At 32.1% G+C, this 25,071-nt stretch overlaps 1 protein-coding gene across 1 annotated transcript in view; it reads left to right on the top strand.

The window, feature by feature from the left end:
* Positions 1–24,361, top strand: part of NCAM2 (neural cell adhesion molecule 2) — a 178,809-nt gene extending 154,448 nt beyond the window's left edge. The window contains exons 16-18 of the mRNA XM_088144603.1: positions 15,676–15,880; positions 20,534–20,653; positions 23,500–24,361. Of these exons, the coding sequence (XP_088000729.1) occupies positions 15,676–15,880; positions 20,534–20,653; positions 23,500–23,611 (437 nt within the window). The 3' untranslated portion in view covers positions 23,612–24,361. The remainder of the gene's footprint in view (positions 1–15,675; positions 15,881–20,533; positions 20,654–23,499) is intronic.
* The last annotated feature ends 710 nt before the right edge of the window (positions 24,362–25,071 follow it).

The raw sequence follows: 25,071 nt of genomic DNA on the forward strand, positions 1-25,071 counted from the left end.
TAAGTTTAATACATTTTTCTAAGTTTATTTCCTAACACACCCTCTTGAAAAGCTAGCAACTGTATCATGCTTTTTATTTTATTATGGCTTTTGGTTCAATGCTGCCTTGCTCTATAGCATTCTTCCTCTGTCCTGCTCAGATTCCTTTTCCAGCCCAACTCTCATTCCTGCTACTTTTCCTGGACATGTTTAATTCCATCACACATTCTTCTGGTCTCTCTCAGTTGAGCCTTTTCCCCGCTTTTGCCATCAATCTTCTTCAACTTCTTCAGTAGCCCTGTTCACTGACATTATCCCCTGTGGATCTGGGGTGGGGGTAAGGAGGAAATTCTACCAGCCTAACCTGTCCCTTTTAAACCTTACCCCAAATGGTGAACTAGTCTGCAGGTAATCTAAGGGATGCTTATGGGACTTAAGCTGAAAATCTGGCAGAGCACCAATAAAACAAAAACAAACATACAGAAAACCTCTTATTTTGACTCTTTAAGCCTGAGGGTGGATGGGTGGGTGGATGGATGGATAGATAGTGTAAATAAATAAATACATTTTCTGTCAGGACAACTCATTGTGCCCCATTTTCAGATATTTGAAGCAAGCTATTGTATTTCCTATCAATCATCTTCTGAAAGATACAAAGAGTCCCCTCAACATCTTTATTGCTCATTTTCTGAATATGTTCCAGTTTTTCTGAAAATTCTTAGATTGTGCCACCTAGAGCTGGATATAATAGTTGGGATGGGCTTTGACCAAAGTAGAATAGAGTGGTGGCTTGCCATAATTTAGAAATCATTTTGTTGTTGCAGATTGAAGTTGCATTTCTCTTCTTTGAAAACATATTGTACTGCTGGCTTATCAACTACTATTTCAAAATCTTTTTTCACAAGTATCATACCATTACCAAATCTATATTCCCCACCATGTTCCTATGCCATCTGGTTTTTGTTTCCTGGGTGAAAACTTTCTTCTTTTAAAATTCATTACTTACTTTACTTTCAGCCCATTCCTCCAGCTTTTTAAAATGCATTCCTCCCCCCTCCCCATATTTTAGTAGATTAGCTATTTTACCAAATTTTGTATCATCTACAGATTTGATAACCACATTTCCATCTCTTCATTAAAATCATTAATGACAGAGTTACACTCAAAAAAGACAGAACTTTGATTCACTAGTAATATACAAGTTCTAGGACGCTTCTAGATCTGGATGTTCTGCTATTATATTTGGCTGGTTGACTATCTTATTAAGTTATTAATTTGTTTACTGTCATAAACAATTGTACATGAAAACATTTTGATAAAAACTGTTACATCTAAATGTTCAACTTAATATCCTGATCTGTTGAATGTTATTTTCCAGATATGTAAACAAAGATGTTCATTTTAGATTTTGTTTTGGTGTTGTTATTTTTTTATGTTCATAGTCCTGAACAAATTCCTTTGTCCTGAACAAATTCCTTTGCCTAGTTTAAAAAAAAATAACCCATGTATCGAACTGTATGACTGGGATAATAATAAGTCATCATATTCATGACTACCTGAAGCAGTGATCAAAATGCAATAAGTTAGCATAAGGGCAACCCTACAATTCCTACACTTATAAAGATCAGCAGGTTGAAGTTGTCAACTTTATACATAGTGGTCAATGGTATTCTTCATCAGACTAGTTTGATTCTGACCCCACACAACTCAAACTGGAACTAAAGTTTCAAAAAGAACTAAGGGTTATTAGATATAAATGAATTAAGTTAAGAATAAATGTGCATAGCATTGTACAGCATTATATAAATAAAATGATTTAAAAAAAATCTGAATGGTTTTGGACATTATTTAGCAAGTTATGAACAAAGCAGAATAATGTATTACTGCTTATTAAAGTAAAATACTTAATACTTTAGGTTTGTGGGATTAAAATATTCCTAGATTTATTCTCAAATGTAGACTGAAATACCCAGAAAAAATGATAGCACCAATCCTATAGTAAAATCTTCTCACTGATTTAAAAAAAAAAACTCCTAACTCTAACGCTTACTGTTAGAATTATAATATTCCTGAACAACTTAATATGCAAATTTAACATTTCATAGCTGAGGTTAATATGTGCAATCACATCAACTTCCTGCTTGCAGAGAAATGCTTTTTGTAGAGGCATTATCCTGCATTCCACCCGAGTACCTGAACATAAATTATTGAAACTAAATAATTTGTAGAATGAGTCTAGTGAAATGTTGTAACTTCTAGGTGTCACTTCTAGTCATCTGGATACTCAGTACAGGTGAGTTGAAAAAAGTTCTATTATATTTTCATTGTCCTTGCTGAACATGTCACATGATGAACTAGCTTCAGATGTAAGTGAACTGTAATGATTAAAGGACAGCAAGCACACTCGTGTGATAATATGATATTCCTACTCATGTAACAAATGCAAGTACAAGAGAGCAGCCTAATGAACTTGATCTGACCATTATAGTTCATGGAGGAAATTATGCCTGAAATGATCATAAATTTTAATCACTGTTTACTCTAAAATTCATTCCACTTTTTAAAAGCCTTTCATTTATCTATAGTTTCAGCATTTTATATTAAAATGATTGCTTTAAGTAACTGACTAGCATTGTATAAATATTGCATTAATTATTTTTTCTCTTTTTTTCTTTCTCACTCTCACTGTTTCTTTTCAATTTTATTTTTTCACATACTTTTTTCTTATTTTTTTCAACTTTTCAACCCAATTTTTATATCAATTTTCATCAAAGCAGATACTTGCTGTGAAGCCCATAAAGGTGGAATTGGAAGTCAATCACTGCAGCTGAATGCTGCTGGTTTTGTTTTCTTGATAGTCATAAGTGTATTGTGTGTTTTTTAATATTGGTGAACCAGGCCAATTGTGGTGCATTTATTCTGTGATTTTTTTTTAATCGAATGGGAAATAGTATGAATAATATTAAATTTTTTGGCACTCTTTTAAAATATTTGTTATGTTATACTAACACTAAAGCAACTGAAGAAACTGCATGAATATTTCTTAAAAGTGGTTTTTTCAGTGAAGAAACCATAAATCATTATTTGCTTTTCTGTATGTATAATTTGATGTAAAGGCTTCATTGCCTAGAAATGTTTTGCAACTCAGAGGTGACACCTACTAAGCTAAAATGTGTTCTTGGTGTCATTTCTGGAAATAATTTCAGATACACTTATGATTGGTTGCTTGTAGTGTGGTTTAAAGTAAACAATTTTCTTCTCATCTAACTTAAGTTTTTTTTGCCAAGAAATGCATAGTTATTAATAGGATTATGAAGTTACCTGTATATTATTTTTAGCATCTAATTTGAGCCTTCTTATTAAATATTTGGTTTCATCTAAACCACTATGCATATTGCTGTGCCTTTATGGAGATGTGTTTATATGTGATTCTTCCTTATTACATCTTTCTTTTTAAAGAAATAAGTTCAGCCTTCACTTAGGTAGATATACATGCTAATAAATAGGTTTTTGTGTCTTCAGAAAGGTTTCTTCATTCACTGAACTATCAGATAGATTTTTTGCATACGTCTCTGTAATACATGTAAAGTTATCTCTGCCATTTAAAAAGAAAAAAAAAGACTTGTACTGTCCTTAGATTTAAGCAATACCAAATAAAGATACTACTAAAAACTACTAAAGTCAGAGGGAAAGCCGGAAAATGTAGGGTCCCATGGGCTTTTGGACTGGATGATTTTTGCATAATATATATTTTAAAATAATATAACTACTTTGTAGCTCTACAGCCTTTGTAACTTCCCTTAATAAATCTCCTTTGTTTTTCCTTATCACAATATTTCAGACAATTGAATCCTCTAAATATTATTTCTTTAGTATTACTTTAGTACAATATTAGTATTACTTTAGTACAATGCTACCCTAAACTAAAACAGTGGCACATACATATCCATGCAAACACAATTTTTTCCCCCTAGTGTTACAGCTATCCTTTAAATGTCATCCTGACCTTTACTTCAAATGTCATGAAATTTTAAGGAATCTTTCAAATTAGTTACTGATAAAATGATTTGCATACACCTTACAAATAATAATAATAAAAAAGATGTCGCATTATTGACCTTGTAATGGTATCAGTTCTTAGATAGACGGTGATTGACTACAATAGCAAAAACATATTTCTTATACCTTTATAGAAAACATCATAAACATATTTATTCCAGATACCAAGATACAAGATTACAGCCTATTGACTTTTTTTTCTTATAAATACATACACATGTTAATAAGTTGAATTAATATAAGGAAAAAAACCCATCTCAATACCTGATAAGAAACGTAATTTACTTAAAATAGAAGTTATGTAATAGGAATAATTAGAATATGTTATGCTTCTGCCAGATAACAATGGTTCTATTTTAATCTAATTCTAAAGAACAATAGAAGGCTGCAACAGGTTTTACTTAGTTGGTGCAGCTGTGACATTAATATTGTTACCATACAAAATCAGCATGACTGAACTAAGACATACTTGCTTAATTTCAGTTGCTCCTTTTCATATATTACTATGTTGAAGGAAAATATTATATGTTCAAAAAAACAAAGATTAAAAGTTGCTGTCCAATCTTTTAGACTATTAAATTACCAAATTTAAAAATTGCTTTATCATACACAGTGTGCTCTGACAATTCCTCAGTTATGATGGCAGTATCAATTGCACAATGTTTTCTTTTCCCTGTCTTAAATAGGAATCAGTTGATAGTATTATGCCTTCACTTTATGAATGAAATTTCTATTCATCTAAATCTTTTTCTCTAAACTTATTTGGGGAAAAATATTTTCAAGGAAAGAGATCTGTTGATGCAGTATATTTAGAGGGAAAGCACTTAATTATACAGCATTCATATTCTACCTTCTTCGAACTATCAACAAAGCAGCTTATTCTTTCTATTACCTGAAATGTCAATAAAATGTTGATCAAATAATATATGAAATGTGAGACTACTGAACAAACAAATCAGTGAAATATTTTATCATCTATTTTACATTTAATTTTATTACCATATGCTGGATATTTATCTTTTAAGTTTACAAGGCATGATGTGTTCTTATTTTTGCTTTTTTTTTCATTCCCTATGAAATGGATTATTATTGTTGTTGTTGTTGCTGCTGTTCTTTTCCAGAGATTGGAAGAATACTAAATGTTCAGATTTATCATTGGCCATAGAATCTTATTAAAAATATATTATTCTATGAGTTTACTTTTTTTAAAAAAGTTGTATTTCCATTCAAATGAATGGGATAAAAACCAGCATGGCATTAGCTGTAATGTCTCCCACTGTTGCATTCCTTTATTAGTCTGGGAAAAGAAAAAAAAAATTAAATAAAACAAGTAAAACATGGTTATGGAAAACTATGGTATTTTAGTAGAAATAAATATTCCAGATTTTCCATTTTCTTTAAAATAAATAACTTTTTAAAGCTTAGGCTTCCACTTTCACTAAATTTTATGAAATTATTCTTTACTAACAGTGATTCAAAGAAAGTTTTGGGAAAGTATTGTGCTACCACCATCTACCACCTAACATAATCTGTATCTCATGAATTATTTTAAGTGTCTTAATATTTTTCAGAATAGTTTATGCATTTAAAAATTAAATTGTGATCATCTGTAAGATTCGTTCTAAATATACGCAGTTCTTTTTCTTTACTTAAGCTGTAATCCTATTCAGATTTACACATTTTAAATTTATTTGAAAAAAAAAATCCCACTGAACTCCATAGAGTTCGTTTCTGAAAATGAATTAGAGTACTTTTCAATATGCATAGAATTGTTCTGCTTCAGGGAAAGATACTGCTAATTTTGGTGATTGGAGGAATTTATGGAAGGATTTTTTTTCTAAGAGACAAGGTAAATAAAGCCGATTAACATAAAACATTGGAAAATTACACATAGAAGTAGGCATGCACTGTATTTATGTGAAAGGAATATTAAATTGAGAGACTTGGCATTAAGTATTTATGTCTGGTATAAGGGAGAACATTCACCTATTTCAGATTATATTTGATGGATATTACATATAATTTATAAATAGAAATTTACGTTTTAATTTGGGACAATATTGTCACTAATTCATTGTGGCAATAAATTGTAATGTTCAAATAGCAATATAATTCTTTTATCATGTATATGTTCCTTTAGCAAAATATAGGATATTAAAGTATGACCCATAGTATTGGACTGATTTCTAAAAATTACAGTGTAGCATCTAGATATTGGATATCTTCAGGCAAGAGGTAGAATCCATAAGAAAACAGGAAATTCTGCTCCCAAATAAGTCTCACCTCCACTGGCCAATCTTTGCCCCAGTTAATGGTAGTCTGTGACTACCAATGACTGGCAATAACTCCCTCTTCTAATTTTCAGACAGGGTTGTTAGAAGGACTTATCCACTGAAGCCTGCTGCAAAAAGAAATTGCAACAATGGGAACCCTGAATTAGATTGCTCACCTTGTGTCTTCACCATGGTTCATTTGTTGGTAGCAGGCTTTACCAATGGTTTTCCCATCACTCTGCTCACAACAGTTGTAACTACACTTTTGAAAAGTGACTGGTAACAGCATAAATAGCATAAATTACCTGATATTGGGAACTAGCAAAGGAGATATAGGACTTATCTACATTGGCCAGTTGCCTGGTTGCCAGTGTGGATCTGCAACCATGTTTTTTTAGGACAGGAATAGACAATTTCATCCTGTCCCATGCAAATGCTTTCCATTAGTTCAAGCACTGTTGTCTGGTTTCCCTTTTTCTAGGCCAATCCCTACAGTTTGATGGAATGTAATCAAGTGTTATGACCATTATGCTAGTAAGAAAGACCTGCTGCAACAGAATCTGCAGCAATTTTTTTTCAGGAAGAGCAGGGGAAATGCAGGAAAGGAGTTTTTATTTTAAAGATGGTTGTTGTATCTACATATGTATGTATTTTGATGTTTTTACACTGTGTGTCTGTGTGTCTGTGTATCTATGTATGAATGTGTGTAATCTGTACACACACACACACACACACACACACACATCCCATGTCAACTGCTTTCCTAGAAAGCCCAGCAGCAGGGCATTGTCCTATGAAATGACACGGTCTATCTTGCAACCTACTGCTAATGTGTCTTAGTGCAAACAAGTTTTTCTAAAGCCATCTACTGAGTAGCAAAATCATTCCACCAGAATATTGTGAAGAAGAAAAGGATGGTATACTACATGCATTCTGCCTCCAACCCTGATATATCCAATGATAAACAAGGCAAACAAGTTTGGTAATAGCAAAGAACTGGCTCAGGTCTCAGAATTCAGAGGGGAAGGAAAGTCTGCAGATATGAGATTCAGAGAACTAATGGAGAGGTTAGATGGCAGTTGAAAGATGTAGAGGGAGGAAGAACATGAAAGATAAAAGAAAAGAAAGCCTCGGGATGGAAGGGACATAAAGAGTGTACCATAATTCTCTTGCCCTTACCCCAAACAATTTCCAACCAGTAAAAAAGTAATGTATGAGTTTTAAATTATTTAATAATTTTCTTAATTAGTAAATAAGAGGTGACTAATTCTATGGGATTGAGCTCTATTGTATAACATTAATGAAAAGCAGTCCATAATGTGGTGTGCATTGGAAGCTTGTATCTAGGTTAGGTAATTCAGCTAATTCATTGCCTTTAGTATTAACCCTTAAAAAAACAAACAAACAAAAATACAAACAAACTGAAATACAGGTGGAACAAACCTGATTAAACATAGCCAAATATATACATAGTCCCTAAGTAAGTGTCATGTTAGTCTTAATCCAAAGACTGCAGAGCATTTCAACCTTAAAAAGAAAAAAAGGAAAAGGAAAACATGCTGGCCTGAATCAGATAATCACTTAGGTTACATTTAATCTTGAATTAATTTAATTAACTTTGATTAGAATGACAGTTCCCTGAAGCTAATTTTAGAGTGAAGCTGGTTTCTTTTAGCATGAGACCATCAGCTTTCTGTTTCTTCCCACATGTACAAAGAAAAAGGGTAGAAATAAACATATCCAAGATTATATTCATGACTCACTGTACCTTATGTACTACCACTGAAACAGAACAGTGTGAGAGTGTAAGAGTGAGTGAATGAATGAAAGACAATAGATCACATCTCATATCTGAAATATTATTTAAGAACAAAACTCTCCAAATGTAGAATATGTATATTTAAAGTAGTTTATGAAGCATTGTGTATTTTTTATTTCATTCTTGTCCATGTCATTCTGTGTTATTAATAACCACAGATGCTTACTGTCATGTATCTTATTTTTCTTAAAATATGTGCAAATTGTGTATGTAATAGCCTTCAAGTCTTCCTAAGTGTAATGTCAAAACATATGTAATTTTATGCACGTTTTTCATTACTTGCTTGGTGTCAGTTTTATTTTATGTAACCTTTGTTTTGTTTTGTAATCAATAAATGTGATATAACATTCCTATAGCAGTTCATTTATTACCAAAAAATATATGATACCACATATTGGCAGTGTTCCACATTTTTTTCCACATCACATTTAATTTACAACATTCTTAAAAAAGCATAAAAAGAATCAAGATCAACAATGATTTATCCAGAAATATCATTAAGAAAAATATTAAAATTTTGTTTTATTATACTATGCTATGTACCCTAACAAATTTAACATAGTGCTTCTAGTGATTTAAAAAATGATGCTAAAATTGGCTGAGGATTAAGAATTTCATTTACCTGAAGGAAAGACTCCAAGAAGTATCCATTAAGCAGATTAGTCATCTTTTCTTGCATTCTGTATCTTAATGAGGTATTAGGAACCACAAATCACAAATCAGTCAGTATGATTCTCTTGCCACTTTTTAGGCAAACAGGTACTATATATTTAGAATGTTGATTCCTTGACATGGCCAGCCTGACAAAGTAATTATTGGGCAGTATATGGTTAGTATTAAAATATTATTTCATAGAAGCTGAGCAGATAGATGCTTTCACTACCACCACCCTAACATTCTTGTTGTGCTGGATATTCTACTGTCTCAGCTTACCTTTTCCTGACCAGAGAAGTACCCTTCCAAACAAAGGACCAGGCTATGGACTCCATTTTTCTATCTATCTATCTATCTATCTATCTATCTATCTATCTATCTATCTATCTATCTATCTATCTATCTATCTATCTATCTCCCTCCCTCCCTCCCTCCCTCCCTCCCTCCCTCTGTAGCTATCTATCTATTGCTATCATTTTATAGCTATCTATTATAGCTATACATTAAGCTATTATATACATTAAGCTTTTGTAATTTATGTGCATCCCCAAACTTTCTTGCAAATAAAAATGCTTAAAAATGGCACTTTTCTTTGCAGCATAATACTTTCCCATTAGAAAACTCAAACAAAATCAAGTGGGTCATAGTTCCTGGGTTGTGGCAAAGGTCCCTGGTTATGTGCATCCACCTGAGCAACACATAGAGGATCTAGGATTTACATGTTCGCACACACCCAACTTTTCTGTTCCTCCCAGTGGTGCTTGCATTATTTGGAAATTGTTACAATTAGCAATGATTGAGTTACATTATGTCCACAGAGTAAAATATGTAGAGACATCTTCACGTCCAAGGCAGGAATTTGTTTGATTAATTGACTTTCTATGTGCAGTTCAATAACTGTGTACATTTGTATTGTTTATTGCCATGGAAATCATAATTACATTGATTTGATTTTCAAAAAAACCCTATGCCATAGTGTATTTATCTTTAAGCTGATGAAAGGCTTATTTTTATATTATCTGAAAGTTGTTTACTTATAATAGTAATAAATTTAGTGACAATCTTTGAGGAATTTGTAAATTTGTTCTTGTCTCCAGGGTGGTGTTTTAGTTATCACTCTTACATGACATTTCTTAGGCTATTCCTCACAAACTTCCAATTTTAATACTGCTATTTGTATTTCCAAATAGATATATGATACTAAAATGATGAAATGTGTGTCTTGATAAGATACAACCTCTGCCCTTTAGTACCTGTATTGCAATGTTGCACACAAGCATATGAAGGGCAGGATTTGTGTCACAATGTCACATGCATATTTTGATACTTGCTTCCCCTTCCCAGTCTGACACCTATGGTGTTGAGATATGTATTCATCTTCACTAAATAAAGACAGCAGTGTTGCTGAAAAACCCATACATTACATTATAGATACTGCTTGCTTTATGCTGATTTATAACTATTCTTCATTTAATAATGATACAACATTATTAAATGTTGATGTCTTGTGGCTTTGCTTATAGATAAGGTTATGGGAAGAAGGCATATCTGTTTGTAACCTTGTAGGGGGGTGAAGAGCTACCAAACTTGTTTATACTTGTGATGAATATTGGCAGTCACTTCTTTATATAATTCTTTTCTTTTTCTTTATTTCACTCTTTCCTTTTTTTTCCCTTTTCTTTCTTTGCACTTTTTACTCTTTCTTTTTACTTTCCATCTCTGAGTTGAGTTTTTATTACTGTAATTAAAATCTTTAATAAAAATATTATATAAAAATGAATTTATGACATTCTGGACTGACAAAAATTGGAGCAAATACAATTTTACATGGTTTCTTTTTTTTCCCATTACAAACTTATTCCAATGAGAACACAGATATTTTGATTCTAGTTAAGATTTATATTGTCCCAAGTGATAATGGCAAAACATTTGCAGCATAGATCTATTTGAGCATTCAACTATTTTTATGTCCTGGCCCTGAAAATTACTCACTAAAATAATAGAATCATATTATCATATAGAAGGATTGGAAGGGTTTTTGGAAATCTCATCCAAACCCCTTCCAGTACAGGAATCTACTGCCATACAATCTCAACAGATGGCCAACCAGCCTCTCTCTCACTACCTCTGGTAAAGGAGAGTCCATCATGTTCTCAAGCAGCGTGTTTGAGACAGCTCTTATTATTAATAATTCTTTTTCCTGCTTTTTTTATTATCATTATTAATAATTCTTTTTCAAAGCCTAATTCCTGGTTGAATCCATTGTTTCTTGACATGTCTTCTGGAACAATTCTAAATAATTCTTTGTGGCAGCCCTTCAGACACTTAATGTCTTTCCAGAGTCTTCTTTTCGGCAGGCTAAAAATGTCCAATGTGCCAACCATTCCTCTTTTTTTTTTTCCTCCCTTTCCATGCCTTATCACCTTGGTTGTTTATTTCTTCTTCATTTTTTACTATTTCTGATGAACTGCTTCAGAGGGGAAAAAGTGTTGCATCTGCATGTGTTTTGTGTTAATATGTGTGAATATAATTTCTAGGTGTGAGAGAAAATGGCCAGTATATACAGATAAGGGGCCCATTATTTCTATAACAGTATAGCTTGTTTGATGGCAATTGATTTTAATGAGTTGCTATTTATTCTATTTTTGTTGTCCTGTATTTGCCCTGATTTCAAACGTGGGTTCTAGAGGTATACATAATATACCTAACATAATTTTAGCTGCGAGATTACAGTCAAAGTCTAGAATAATATTGTATCTTAAAAGCAAATCTGACACATATTTCAGATGGAATTCTGGAACTGGAAATTATTCCTAGACTACAACATGGATTAGTATCACGTTTGAAATTTAGATTTCTCTAGGTAAAGCTTTAAATTCACAAGATATCAAAAACAACAGTTTTTTAGTATTATGGATTGAATTTTATAGCCTGTAATTTTACTTGTTGATGTATACTGTGTTGATGACAGTCCTTGTTATTGATTCTTAGTTTAGAATTGAATAACTATATTTAGCCTGTTAAAACATCCAGTTATTTATAACTAATGATGTTTTATTGGAAAACCACAGTGTCCATGACATTTCTAAATCTTTGATCATTCATTTATATTTTATCTGTTAGACTCCCTTGTTATCTTCTTTCTGTTTATACACTTTCTAAATGTTCAATAAAATTACAAAAACAAAACTACACATGTGACACATACACACATTTATTGTAAAAGGGATATCTTCAGGGCTGATTTCAGACAGAGTTGTCAATTATAGGCTGACAGATGGAAAGCTGGTTATTAATGAGGTTTTTTTTTGTTGTTGTTTATCTATCTATCTATCTATCTATCTATCTATCTATCTATCTATCTATCTATCTATACCAGTACAGTATGGTGGAAAGACTCAGCATGGTATAGTGGTTAAGATGTTGGGCGACCAGCTCAGAAACTTAAATTCTAGCATAGCTTCAGCTATGGAAAGCTCACTGGGTGACTTTTAGGCCAGTAACTCTCTTCACAGTCTAACCTACCTCACAGGGATATTGTTGTGATGAAAAATATGTGCCTGATGCCTTGAACCCCTGAATAAAAAGTGGGATATAAATGTAATAAATAATAAGTGTACCTTTTTAAAGACAATCTTAAATTCAGGTCATTTTTCTTTCTGGAGAACACAATATCTCTTAGAATTACTTTAAAGTGCTATAGATGGGCATTATTATAATATGACTTCATTTTTAATGTAATTTAATTTATTGCACAGACACAATATTGCATACCACAGTAATTTTTCTATGCTATTAAAAATATTGATTAGTATGAACAATGACTAACCGAACATCTGGACCTGGAAGGACTATTCTGTAAATACCCAAGAGAGGTTACCTTTTACAAAAGTGAGTAGGAAGTCTCACCTGATTCACTTCTCTTCGGTTATCTACAGCATCATTTTCTCTCATGTTTCCTAGAGGTTTCTAGGCTTCAGACCAGCTTTTCAGGAAGTATGGGAGCTGTAGAGAAAAGAAGAAGTGAACATTTTCTCTTTCCTCAAGAGTCACTAAGAACTATTCTTAATCCAAACTGAAGTGTAAAATTTTGCAGTTAAAAAGCTAGGAATTAATAAATTATTCAAAGTTGTTCAAAATACCTTATTGTATTTTTTAAAAACATGATACTGAGATTACAAGACTTTGTTGCATTAATATGATAGTCATTACTTATAATGATTAATTCATTTTTGAAGCATATAATGGATAGTTATCAATCAAAATCAATCAAATGAAAATTCACAGAACAAAGGTACTTCCCACTGTTTTAAAAACTATAGTAAGGGTGCAAAACATTACTTTTACTTAGCCTTCAAGCTCTGCTTGTTTCTCATATTAAAGGTGAATAAATGTATTTGTAGTCCAGTCTTTCTCCAAGAAGCACAGTGATTTTAATTTTTTACCCTCCTTACAAGATGTTAGACTCAAAAAGAAATAATCTAAACCTAAAAAGTCCCAATGAAACTCACATAAATTTGTTCATATTAATAGAAATGATACATTTGGATTTTAATAATAAAAATTGACTGCTAATTTCTTTAAAATAGGAATATTTAACACCATGAAAGATGAAGTCCTGGTTTGATAATATAGAAGTTTGGAAAATGAAAATACATTGGGATGAGTTAAGTGGTGCATCACCACATCTGCTGATATCTCTAGCTCTATCTCTGTTTCCTCTCTCTGTCTCTCTATCTGAAAGTTGTAGTTTTAAAAAAGCCCTACAAGCCGAGAAAAGAATGGAAAGCATGATATCTGGATTTTTTTCCACCTCCTATTTTCACATGTGTATGTACATGTTTGTGTATGTGCATATATGTGTATTAGAGACTCATTAGGATGGGTACATATATATTGCCTGTGTATGTGTAGGGATATAATCAGGGCAGGTGTATATGTGTTACATCTGTGAGCATGTTTCTGCTCTCCCCTTGTTTTGTGTTTACACGTCTTTATGAAAGCAACATGTACTGAAAAACACAAGGAACATTGCATATACTCCACTAGGAATCCCATGACCAGCAGCATAGAGGAAAACCTAGAATGGAATAGTTGGCAGCATTTGAAACTGCTGCTCAGCTTGGATTCAGGGGAAAATATTAATAGATTTTCTTCTATTTTTCTGAGCTAGATTATCTTGATCCTTCTGCAATCTTTCCTGCACACCAAATTTGGTCTCATCCCATTCTGTTTTCTCATAGAGTTATATTGCTGATGGCCAGATGGCCAGATAGGGCCTTGAGCCCTTTTTTGCCAATACTTGCAACAATTATTTGCATTAGAAATAATAGAAAATATCACTGGTGTCTGATAAACTAAATATCAATATAGACAGCCATACTCAATGGAACATTTGGTAGATTTAAACTACAGTACAAACAACATTATAATCTAATTTTGACAACATAGCAGTGGCCAGACATCTAATAGAAATTTGATTCACCTTTTAATAATATGAAAACTTTCCAGCATCACATTTTTCAAACCAATTTGTACATTAACTTAGTTTTATTTAAAGATCTGCAATTTTGCAAATAAGTTTCCAATCAACAAATATCATTATAGCCACTGAACAGTATTTATATATTATTTTCAGTTATAATGTATCAAATGTCATGTTATAGAAAGTTACCTGGATAAAATTTCATGTAAAGAATAAAATATTGAGGAGATCCATAGGAATGCATAGATGTTTTACGTGCACTTAGCAAACCTGACACAGTGGAAAAAAAAGAGAGAAATTCAATTCGGTCAAAATTGATTGATTTGTGCATTTTTAAATCTCATCATAGATTTTTAATGTACATGTAAATATAAGAACTGTAAGGAGTTGCAATAATTATAAATAATTGCAATTATATTGCAAACAATTTATGTCTTATACACTTTCTTCTTCATCACTGGATGTTTACATTTTATATATAAAATCACAAATGAACCCACGCAGAATGACTTTACATTTTCTCAGGCAATTTTTTTTTTTTTTTTTAATACAGCTAATTCACTCTCAAAAACTGCAATCCTATGCATAGCTATATGGAACTAAGCTCAGTAAGAATTTAATTGAACATCTGAGTATGCATATATAGAATATCACTACAGCATTCAAATGATATCCTGAATCTATGAATTAACCAATATATATTATACCATAAAAATTATACTTTAGGGTAATGCAATAATATTTATTTGTATGTATAAATTCCTGCTAGTTTGCTTTCCTTCCAACACTGGGACTGATTATGTTGGAGTGCCACTGTATAAAAAAGGTTTTGAAATGAACCTGCAAATGTCCTTGTCCACAGAAGCATGGATATTTGCTGATATTTCTTTTATATTTGTTTATATCTACTTTAAAATCCAACTTTGTAACATACAGTACATACACACACACACACACACACACACACTATATATATATATATATACAAGTCAAGATGATGGGGGGAGCTATATATGTGAATAGTACACTCACACAACACATTAAGGATGTATAAAATAACAAAGTTTTGCTTCAACAAAATGATTCTGGCTGTGGAGGTGACATGATTCATTTTGCTGGAATAAAGAGCTGTCAAACTTTCAAGATAGGCCAGGTCAAAAAACAGATTCCCCAGGAATGACTGGAAGTTTATTTTGTTGATACAAGCTATAGTAATAAAATCTAGAAAGCCTGATAGTGCTTTTTTTCCCTCCCTTTATACCCAAGAGAATTAAGGCAGAGTCATTTTAAGGGTTTTTCTCCCCCCACCCCACACACAATGATCTCTTCCTCTTCTGGGCTTAACTCATGTTCTCCAATGCAGGAGGTTAACTGTTTTGACTTTGTCTATTTTGTTCATTTTCAAGGTACGTTCTTTAATGGCCTTGGACTTGGTGCAGTCATTGGACTGGGCGTAGCTGCTCTTCTGTTAATACTGGTGGTGACTGATGTCAGCTGCTTCTTTGTACGGCAGTGTGGATTGCTAATGTGTATCACCAGAAGGATTTGTGGAAAAAAGAGTGGGTCCAGTGGGAAGAGTAAAGAGCTGGAAGAAGGAAAAGCAGCATATTTGTGAGTATCGGTCACAACATTTCAAGAAAAATTATATGTACTGGTATCTTGCAAATAACTTACAAACTGTGGTATCCCATGAGCCATAAGGATTGTGATTCAACAAATGTTCTCTAACATTTACCTCAATGCTGTTAGTACCTACACTTCTAATCAAGTATTGTGATAGATACAGTTTGGGAGATCGTTGAAGTGTGGCATTAACACACATGTTTGTAATTTTATCAAAACTCTACAAATTTACACAGTGGGACATCTGAAGCAAATGTGCTAAGGACAGTCATTGCACAGTGTGTTGATGCTGAGCTAGGTATCAGTAATATTCCCAATTGTGTTTATATACAATCTTGTTTGTATATTTTAAAAAATATCACCGAACCATGATTTCTGCCTTGAGTATTCATTGTGTAGGATTCAGGGATGTTTATAGAATATATTTTGTATTATTTTATTTTACTCACTTTGAGCAGCTGAGCTTGGTGTTTTGATATAATCAAGATCAAAGAGTATATGATATGATATATGCTTCCCCCCCCCCCTCATTCTCTCCTTAGTAAAATGGAATGTTAAAGAGTTGGAATTCAGCTAAGCTTAGAGAAATGTTAGCTAATAAATAAATAAAAAAAAAAGCTGAAGCTGCTTTTTTTTGCAAGACACTCATATTTTTTCTATATACAAACAAGATTTGAAGAAAAATTGGGTGCAGAAATTTGTGTAAGTGGTAGTACTAAACATACAAGAAGTACTGCAATTTTGATTAGTAGATTTGCTAAGGGTGATTACTGAAATAGAAATATCTAGTAGTAGGAAAACTCTTTAAAACTGAACAGTATAGGATTATATTTGGTGTGGAAGAAGATACTGATAAAAAAGTGATTAATTTTTTAAAAACATATTGTCTACTTATGCATTCCATATGTCTTATGACCAGTATAGATTTTTGGTGTATTAAAAGTTTGAAATTAACCAGCTTCCAAAACAGAATTTTAACTATATTGCACAAATTAACAATATTGGGAAAAAAGTAGAAAAATCTAGTGAGTTACTGGCTTTCAAACTTTAACAAAATTAAACAACAGATTATTATTATTATACCAACTATTCAGGTACAAATTTGAATATGTATACATTTCCAGATCAATTTGGGGAAAAAAAATCTGAACTGTATAGTTTAATTCTATATCAACAGAAGGTTATATGTATGTTCTGTATATATATGTATGTTCTGGGTACACGCACACACACACACATGTGCGCACACATGCACACACACATTATATATATGAAAGTGGTAAAGATGACTAGGCTATTAATTTCACTTGACAACTTTTCTCCAAAAAGTTTTCACTAGTATGGAATTTGGGGAGATCCTTCATCCTGCTTTCCAGTAGATTGTTAGAAGAAGTGTAAAAAAGCCCTATTCTCTGTCCTAATTTTATTAGAGGCTTACAGGGAAGCTTTTCAAAGAAATCATTCTCTTTTGTGATCAAGCTAACAACATGGTTATTCTTAAAGAAGGCAGGGATTTCATTATGTGTTCTAATTATAGATCTATATATTTGATAAATTTGGATGCTAAAAAGTATAACAGCTACTTGTCCAATAGATTATGGACTTTCTTCCAATTATAATGCACTTAGAAAGGAAAGGAATGTTTCTGGCAAAATCATATTTTTTTAAAAAATGATGTTCTTGCTTTAACTTAAAAGAACAGGATGCTAAGAAAGAGTTTTTAATGGCTTCTTGAACTTGACTTATTTTGTGTTTTCCCAAAATTTTAAATTTTGATTTGATATGATTTACTAACCAGTGAAATAATTATTTTTGTTTGTTTTTTGTCTGTGGGGAAGACTTAACTTTCTTTAAACTTCTGGACATACTACTCAGTTCAACATTTGTATTCTGGATTATTTGATCAAAATGCTTTCACCTCTTTTGAAAATCTACAGTGGTTAGAAGAATTATCTGGGACTCCTAAGTCACTAACTCTCTTGATAAGAAGTTTGGGATGAATATAGGGCTTCTTTAAACAGTGTGAAATTAGTACCTTCTGATCTAAAAGTACAGTTAGAAGAAACAAAAATATTTTACCTACAGTGGATGCCTCAGAGAATGTTTAATAACAGCTAATTAAAATTATCTCACTATTGGAGAAACATTCAGAAGTTGGAATATTGAAACATATATTTGGCTTTATCATATTGTTTTCTCATAGTAGCTGACATCAAAAGGATTGTTAATATAACTCTGGCTAAAATGCAATGTGTTGATTTATTTTTGTTTATATCCTGAATATTTGGAATCTATCAAGAACTGTGGACTTTTCAGGCATGGAATTTGGTTAAAAGAGCTATATTAAAATACTGGAGGGAAAATATATATATAAGGATATGAAGCATATATTGTATTGTCAACATTTGAATTAGTTTTTCCCACACCCACAAGGGTAAATAGAAGGCTTTCAAGCAATATAAAGTTATTTTTTTCAAGATGTTGTACCAAGGTCTCTTTCCCATTTTTGGCCTGTCCCTTATATTATTATTATCTTATGTTATTACGATATCATCAGAATTTAAAGTTATATTGTTTAATAGTGTTTTGTGTGTGTGTATACGTTTTGTTAACTATATTAGCAAAATGATTTTTGTATTAAAAACATTGATTTATTTGAGGAGGGGCCATAGCTCGATGGCACAGCAGTCCTTCATTATCGCAGTAAACAAATAATATATACTGTATAATTGTGTTAGTTCCAGTTAGAACAGGAAAGTAACATTTTATCAAACCTGATTGTTATGCTGAACAGACAATCTGTATTTTTAAAATAAATATAATACAAAGTATACTTAATATTTAACCTTAATATTTATTTCAACCTGAATACTTGAAACAGGCTTTAGGCAAGATAGAAACAAAGCTTGGAATAATAGTAAAATGGTTTATCACAATCGATTACTAATTTGGTAATTTATAAAGTGAGTATTACCCAGCTGGATTACTGTAATGTGTTCTATGGGGCAGACTTTGGTGATATCCAGAAACTACAACTGGACTAGAGGCCAATTCCGTCACTGCAAACTACAATAACTCCTCATCTGAAGCCATGGTACAGGTTACCAGTAGGTTTTGGGTTAATTTTAAGTGCTGGCAATGACCTACAATATAAAGGCTAAAATTATATAACAATGAATCACATTAAATATCACTATGCCAGAACTGAATCTGCCGATCCAGTAAGAGCATCTCAAGAAAGCTATTAAAAGTCTTTTCTCTATCTGAAGTGAACGGAACAGGAATAACATAATATATTTCAACAGAAGAGAATATATGTAGCTTAGGGTTGAACTGTAGAGTCCTTGGTACTCTCTGAGTTTGGTTGCTTGATTGTAGATGTTTCATTACTCGACTAGGTAACATCATGAGTATGGGATTTGCTCCGTATTAATATACAGTACCTTGCCCTGCCAGTGTTGGGGGGGGGGGGGCGGAGTGTTGGTAGTTCTCTTTTTGGAAGTTCCTTGATTAGGGTATTTATTCTTCCCTTTGGTGTCCCACACATTTTAAAACTCTTTTCTTCCAGAACTCCATAAAACTCTTTCCCTCTTTCTCTTTTAGTGGCTTTTACAAGATCTTTAAAGTCAGTTTTATTTTACCAGACCTACAAGCATGATTATTTGGTTGGGTGATATGTGCCATCAAGCCAGAGTTGACTCTTAGCAACCATATAGATAGATTTTCTCCATGATGATCTGTCCCTAATCTGGTCCTTAAGTCTTCCAACAATGCACCCACCACCAGTATAACTGAGTGTATCCACTTTGCTTATCTTCTCTTTTCTTCCACCTTTCCAGACTTAAAGCATTCTCCAGAAAACTATGTCTTCACACAGTGTGCCCAAAGTATGATAATATGAGCCTGGTCATTTGTGGCTCTAGTGAGAACTCTGGGTTGATTTGTTTGATGATGGTTAACAATATAGTGACGAATGATAGGCCCCTTCAGTACAGCTATGTTTTATTGACATTCATCTCATGGGAAGGTTGATTTATTATTACAAATAATAAATATAGATAATATATAAATATATCTAATAATATATAATATTTGATTTATTTCTATTGTTGTTACTATAATTTAAACCTGTTTTAACTCATCCAGAATCTTTTCAGTTGGACAAGCTATAAAAGCAGAAATAAAGATACAAAAGCAGAAATCTGTACACACTTTAAATATAATTTTGAAAAGATTGCTTGGAATCCACAGCTTTTAGGCTCCTACTTAATTCTAGAAAATTACGTAGCTGCTTTAATGTGTCAAGTGATTAAAACAGCCATTACTTTAATAGGACTGATGAAAACAGTCAATTTTTTTTCCAGGTTTGTGAAGAAGCCTGAAAAAAGGACATCACTTTTCAAAGATGTGTTGCATTCACTCTCCTGCATATTCTGAAATATCTCTCTAGAAATTTTAGTATCACAATAAACTTTTGTGATTAATAATATGTTGATCCCACAGCAAAGACTGAGGTGGCACCTTGAGAATTAATAAATATATTTTAACATAAGCTTTCATGGAATAAGACAAATAAATACCCACCATTTTTTAATCAAAACATTGGTGAATTAAGGATTTTTTAACTTTATTTTTATTTAGGAAAGATGGATCAAAAGAACCAATAGTTGAAATGAGAACAGAGGATGAAAGAATTACCAATCATGAAGATGGAAGCCCAGTAAATGAGCCCAATGAAACAACACCATTAACAGAACCAGAGTATGTATTTTGATATTTTTTTAGTAACTTCACATTTCTCAGATTAATGAAGCTTTTGGGTGACATGGCATTTAGGTTATTTTTTTAAAAAAAAGTTTAGTTCTATAAACTTCAACAACTATATAACAAATTGTTAAAGGCATTATGTCTTTTACATTCACCAGCAGATACTAATAGGGTGACAAGAATCAAATTAATGTATTTCATTTTAAGTTATCACTAAGTGAAATCAGTTCTAATTCACATTGTAAACTTAAAATATAGGATTAATTAATGAGCAATATAATCTGTAAATATCTGTGGCTAGTTTTATCTAATAGAAAAAAAAGTTATTTTTAACAGATATAAAACTATAATCTATCATATCTGAATGCCATAATCTAGAACTTTTTTTCAAAGCCATTTTTCCTTATTATCTAAACTACAAAGATACATATGTGTAAAAAGGATGAAATATGCAGATTTGAAACAGATTATATCTATTTATGTAAACCCATTCACAGAATTAGCAACTGTAAATGGTTGTTAAAGTGTAAATAATAGGCATGGAATATACTTTAATGCTTCTTTCTTAATCTAGTCCAGTCTGTATGAGGGGAATCAGAAATTGTATTAATATTGAAAGGAACAATTAAATTGGTGTGACTGATGTTATATGATGTTATATTGACATTATATTGATGTTATATGTTTCTCATATTTGATCATGGTAAAGCTTTGATTCAATCATTTATTTATTTATTTATTTATTTATTTATTTATTCCTTCATACGCATTAATGATACTTCCAACATATATATAAAATTTGGAAATAAACTTTGTGGAGGAGGAGAAGTATCTTATTACATAGCCTTATTACAGGCATTGACCAGCTCAAAAAGCAAAAAAAGAAGAAAACACATTGTGAGACAGCAAGTAAAAACCCCAGTAAAACCCAGTAATTATAATACTAGAATGGTTAAAGTGTAGGTGTATTTTACAAATAATAAAACAAAACTTAGTCATGTTAAGAGAAATAACATCATAGTGTAACTGGGATAATAACAACTGTGGATAAAATGGATCTGGATGACATGGAAATCTGACCAGATAAGGCACAATTAGCTGCAACTATCTGTGTCTGAGGGCAATATAACAAAATGAGAGCTAATATTTCAGGAACTCCTTCACCACAGGGCATAGTCTTTGTAATTTCCCTTCAAGAACAGCTCTTGGGAAAGCATTAAATATTGCTAAGTTTAAGGGACTTCTGAATTTGGGAACTGTTATTTGGCTTAGATAACTAGCCAGCTTGAAAATTGGTGAGCACCTAGGAACACATTTTTGGGTGTGGCAGCCAGATTTGATTGGGCTTCCAAATCCTTGGCATGTTTCTCAACGGCTGCCCCTGATGCTTATATCCCATAATCAGGATTGCATTAAGTAAGAAACCATAGTACCTCAGTTTCTCATGCAATATCTTATCCCAAGATGAAACAAAGTCATCACTTAAAATCAGAGCTGTCAAGTCCACAGGGAAAAAACCACTAACTTTAACCAATAAGAAAAGATGCATGTCCAAATATGAGTGTCAGTTTTGGTCACAACAGCCTCAAGGTGTTAGACCAAGTTAGAGCCACATTGTGGACTTGACATATGTTCCTTGAACATTTAGACTGCACCCTTTCTAAAGGAACAAAGGAGCTATATGGGCCCAGTTGGGTTTCAAACAAAAGTTGTGTCCACACTCTAGCTGAGAATACCTTTAGTGTGGCAGGTATGAATAATCCACCTCATGTATAATAAAAAGAATGCAGAGCCGTTGCTGACTTCTGTGCATTTTGGACAACATATTCCATTTACCACTAACATGAAACACTTTCCCTAAATACTTTAAGAGTTTGACTTGTTCACTCAGGTCCTTATTCAGTTGCCAGGCATGAATATTAGGGCGATAAGCAAATATTAGCAGTTTAGGTTTTGCATGATTGAGTGCTTCTGTACTACAGTATGTATTTAAAGGTCATAAAGTTTGCTTTAGACCAGTTGGGGTCTAAGATGATAGCACAGCATTGTCTGCATATAGGAGGATTTCAAAGTGTCCATCCTTCAATTTTGGGAGATGATATATTAGATTATTCATCTTGGCCACAAGAGGATCGATATACAGATTGAACAGTAGTGGTGCCAAGATTCATCCTCTTCTACCAACAAAAATTTCCTTAGTGTACTAGTTCCTCTTACTGCACCTAACTTTTAAGCTAGAGTTCTCTCCAAGTTTTCTCACCAAGCAGGTGCCTATCTGTGGTAGAGTTCTTAAGTCTATACCATCTTTTTTTTAAAAAAAAGACAAGGTCAAAAATGAATTTGAAGTTGATAAAAACTGCATATCGTGTAGTTCCTGGCCTAAAAGTATATTTTTCATCTAGATGTTGCAAAATAAGAGCCTGATCTAATATCAAATGTCTAGCTCTAAAGCCTGTTTGCTCTTGATCCAAAATGTTTTCTGATTTTGTCCACTGTAAAAGTATATTGTACAATGAGTAGTATAAAATTTAATTATTATACTAAGGAATCTAATGGGCTGATAATTATCAGGGAAATTTGGTTGCCTTCTTTATAGGTTAGAACTATCAGAGCTAAACCTCATAAAACATGGATTTTGAGTTAATTCTTGATGCCCCAATTTTATATTAAAAACAACTCTAGATAGATTGAAACTGTAAAATAATGACATACATTTGGATTGGGAATATATGTGAGAAGTGCAATCAATCAATAAAAATATGTTGCAAAATGAAATATGCATACTCTGTTAACCCTGGTTTCCAACTGTAATACTTTTTTTTTTCCTGAATTTATCTTAGGAAATTACCATTAAAGGAAGAAAATGGAAAAGAAGTTTTAAATTCAGATACTATAGAGATCAAAGTATCCAATGACATCATTCAGTCAAAAGAAGATGATAGCAAAGCATAATACAACGACAGCTATCTAGAGGGGTGAAAAGGCATGTGGATTCTAATAAATCTGTGACCAAAACTTTACATTTGACCTTAGTTTTTGGGGCAATTTAAGAATAATTCATGGAAGTAGTTTGGTCTACTTCTGTTGACTGTCTATTTTCATTTTAATTCAATAGTTTTAGTCTGTAGTCCTGGCCGATATCAGTACCATGGTCTCAGTCCAGCAAGTCAGCCAATATAAATACTGTAATTTATTTTATTGCTGAAGAAATTGAAATTATTTATCAAATATTAAGATACCCTCTTAGCCACAGACTATACATAAGATAGCTGTACTACTTTTAATGGAATTAAACCCATGAGAGAAAGTGCCATAGAAATTTATATTTGTTTGCAATTTTAAAGATTTGGTTGCCTTTATATAAATATATATAAATGTCAGTTATAAATTAGATTTATGTGGCTGGATGATTGCAGCTGACCCTTTACATAAGAGTAGATTGAATGTCTTCAGGGTGTTAGCCTTGTACTTCAAAAAAATTCTTAAAGAGAATGAACCATTCATAGGTTTGATGTACAGATTTTAACCAAGTTGTGAACTATTTTGATGAAAATATTGAACATATCCTAACTTCAAAATCCACAGAAATTTCAGTGCATCAGATATTTTGTATTTATGTTTGAAAAACTGTGTGTAAGCTAAAAATGTCAAAACTTATTTTGTGTAAAAAAAAAAAAAAAAAGCCAAGAATCCTGACTATGACCATAGCACTCAGCTTCAAAGAACTCTTATAACAATAAATACAAGCTCAACTGAGTTATCTCAGTTGTGGTTATAAAACATAATATTGTGCAGACTTTCTTTTCACTCATTTAGTGGAAAAAAAATCACTTTTATTAAAACAGGTAAATACTGATGTAACACCAAAGCACATTTCGAGACAGCCTCTTGGCCCTTTTTCATACTTTTATTCCTTGTTGAGAAGTTTTGGTTTTGGTTTTGATTTTGGTTTTGGCTTGGTTTGGCTTGGTTTGTTTTGTTTTGTTTTGTTTTGTTTTGTTTTGTTTTGTTTTTGTTTTTGTTTTTGTTTTTGTTTTTGTTTTTGTTTTTGTTTTTTATCTGCTGTGTCATAAATCAGGTTTGATTAAAAAAAAATCTCAGTTCTAAAAGAGGTTTAGCACACAATAGGAAACAATACACAAGAAAGAAAGAAGAAAAGCTTCCTTAGATGTATGGAACCAAATACAGAGTTATTTTCATTCCAGACGTAAATATACAATATAAATAATGAGACATTTGATCTTTATGGTTGTTGTTTGTTTTAGTTTGTGATACTAACAATATTTACTTCATATTGGAATAGCTATCAGGAAAATCTACAGCTCATTATTAGGAAACATAAATAAAAAAACATGTCCTTAAATCATATAAACCAAATATATTTAGGACATTCACTCTTTGATTTAGCAGTA

Source organism: Python bivittatus, unplaced genomic scaffold (genome assembly GCF_059951505.1).
Source record: "Python bivittatus isolate LINGU-HERP-01145 unplaced genomic scaffold, Pbiv_v1 ctg000350_np1212, whole genome shotgun sequence".
Taxonomy (NCBI): domain Eukaryota; kingdom Metazoa; phylum Chordata; class Lepidosauria; order Squamata; family Pythonidae; genus Python; species Python bivittatus.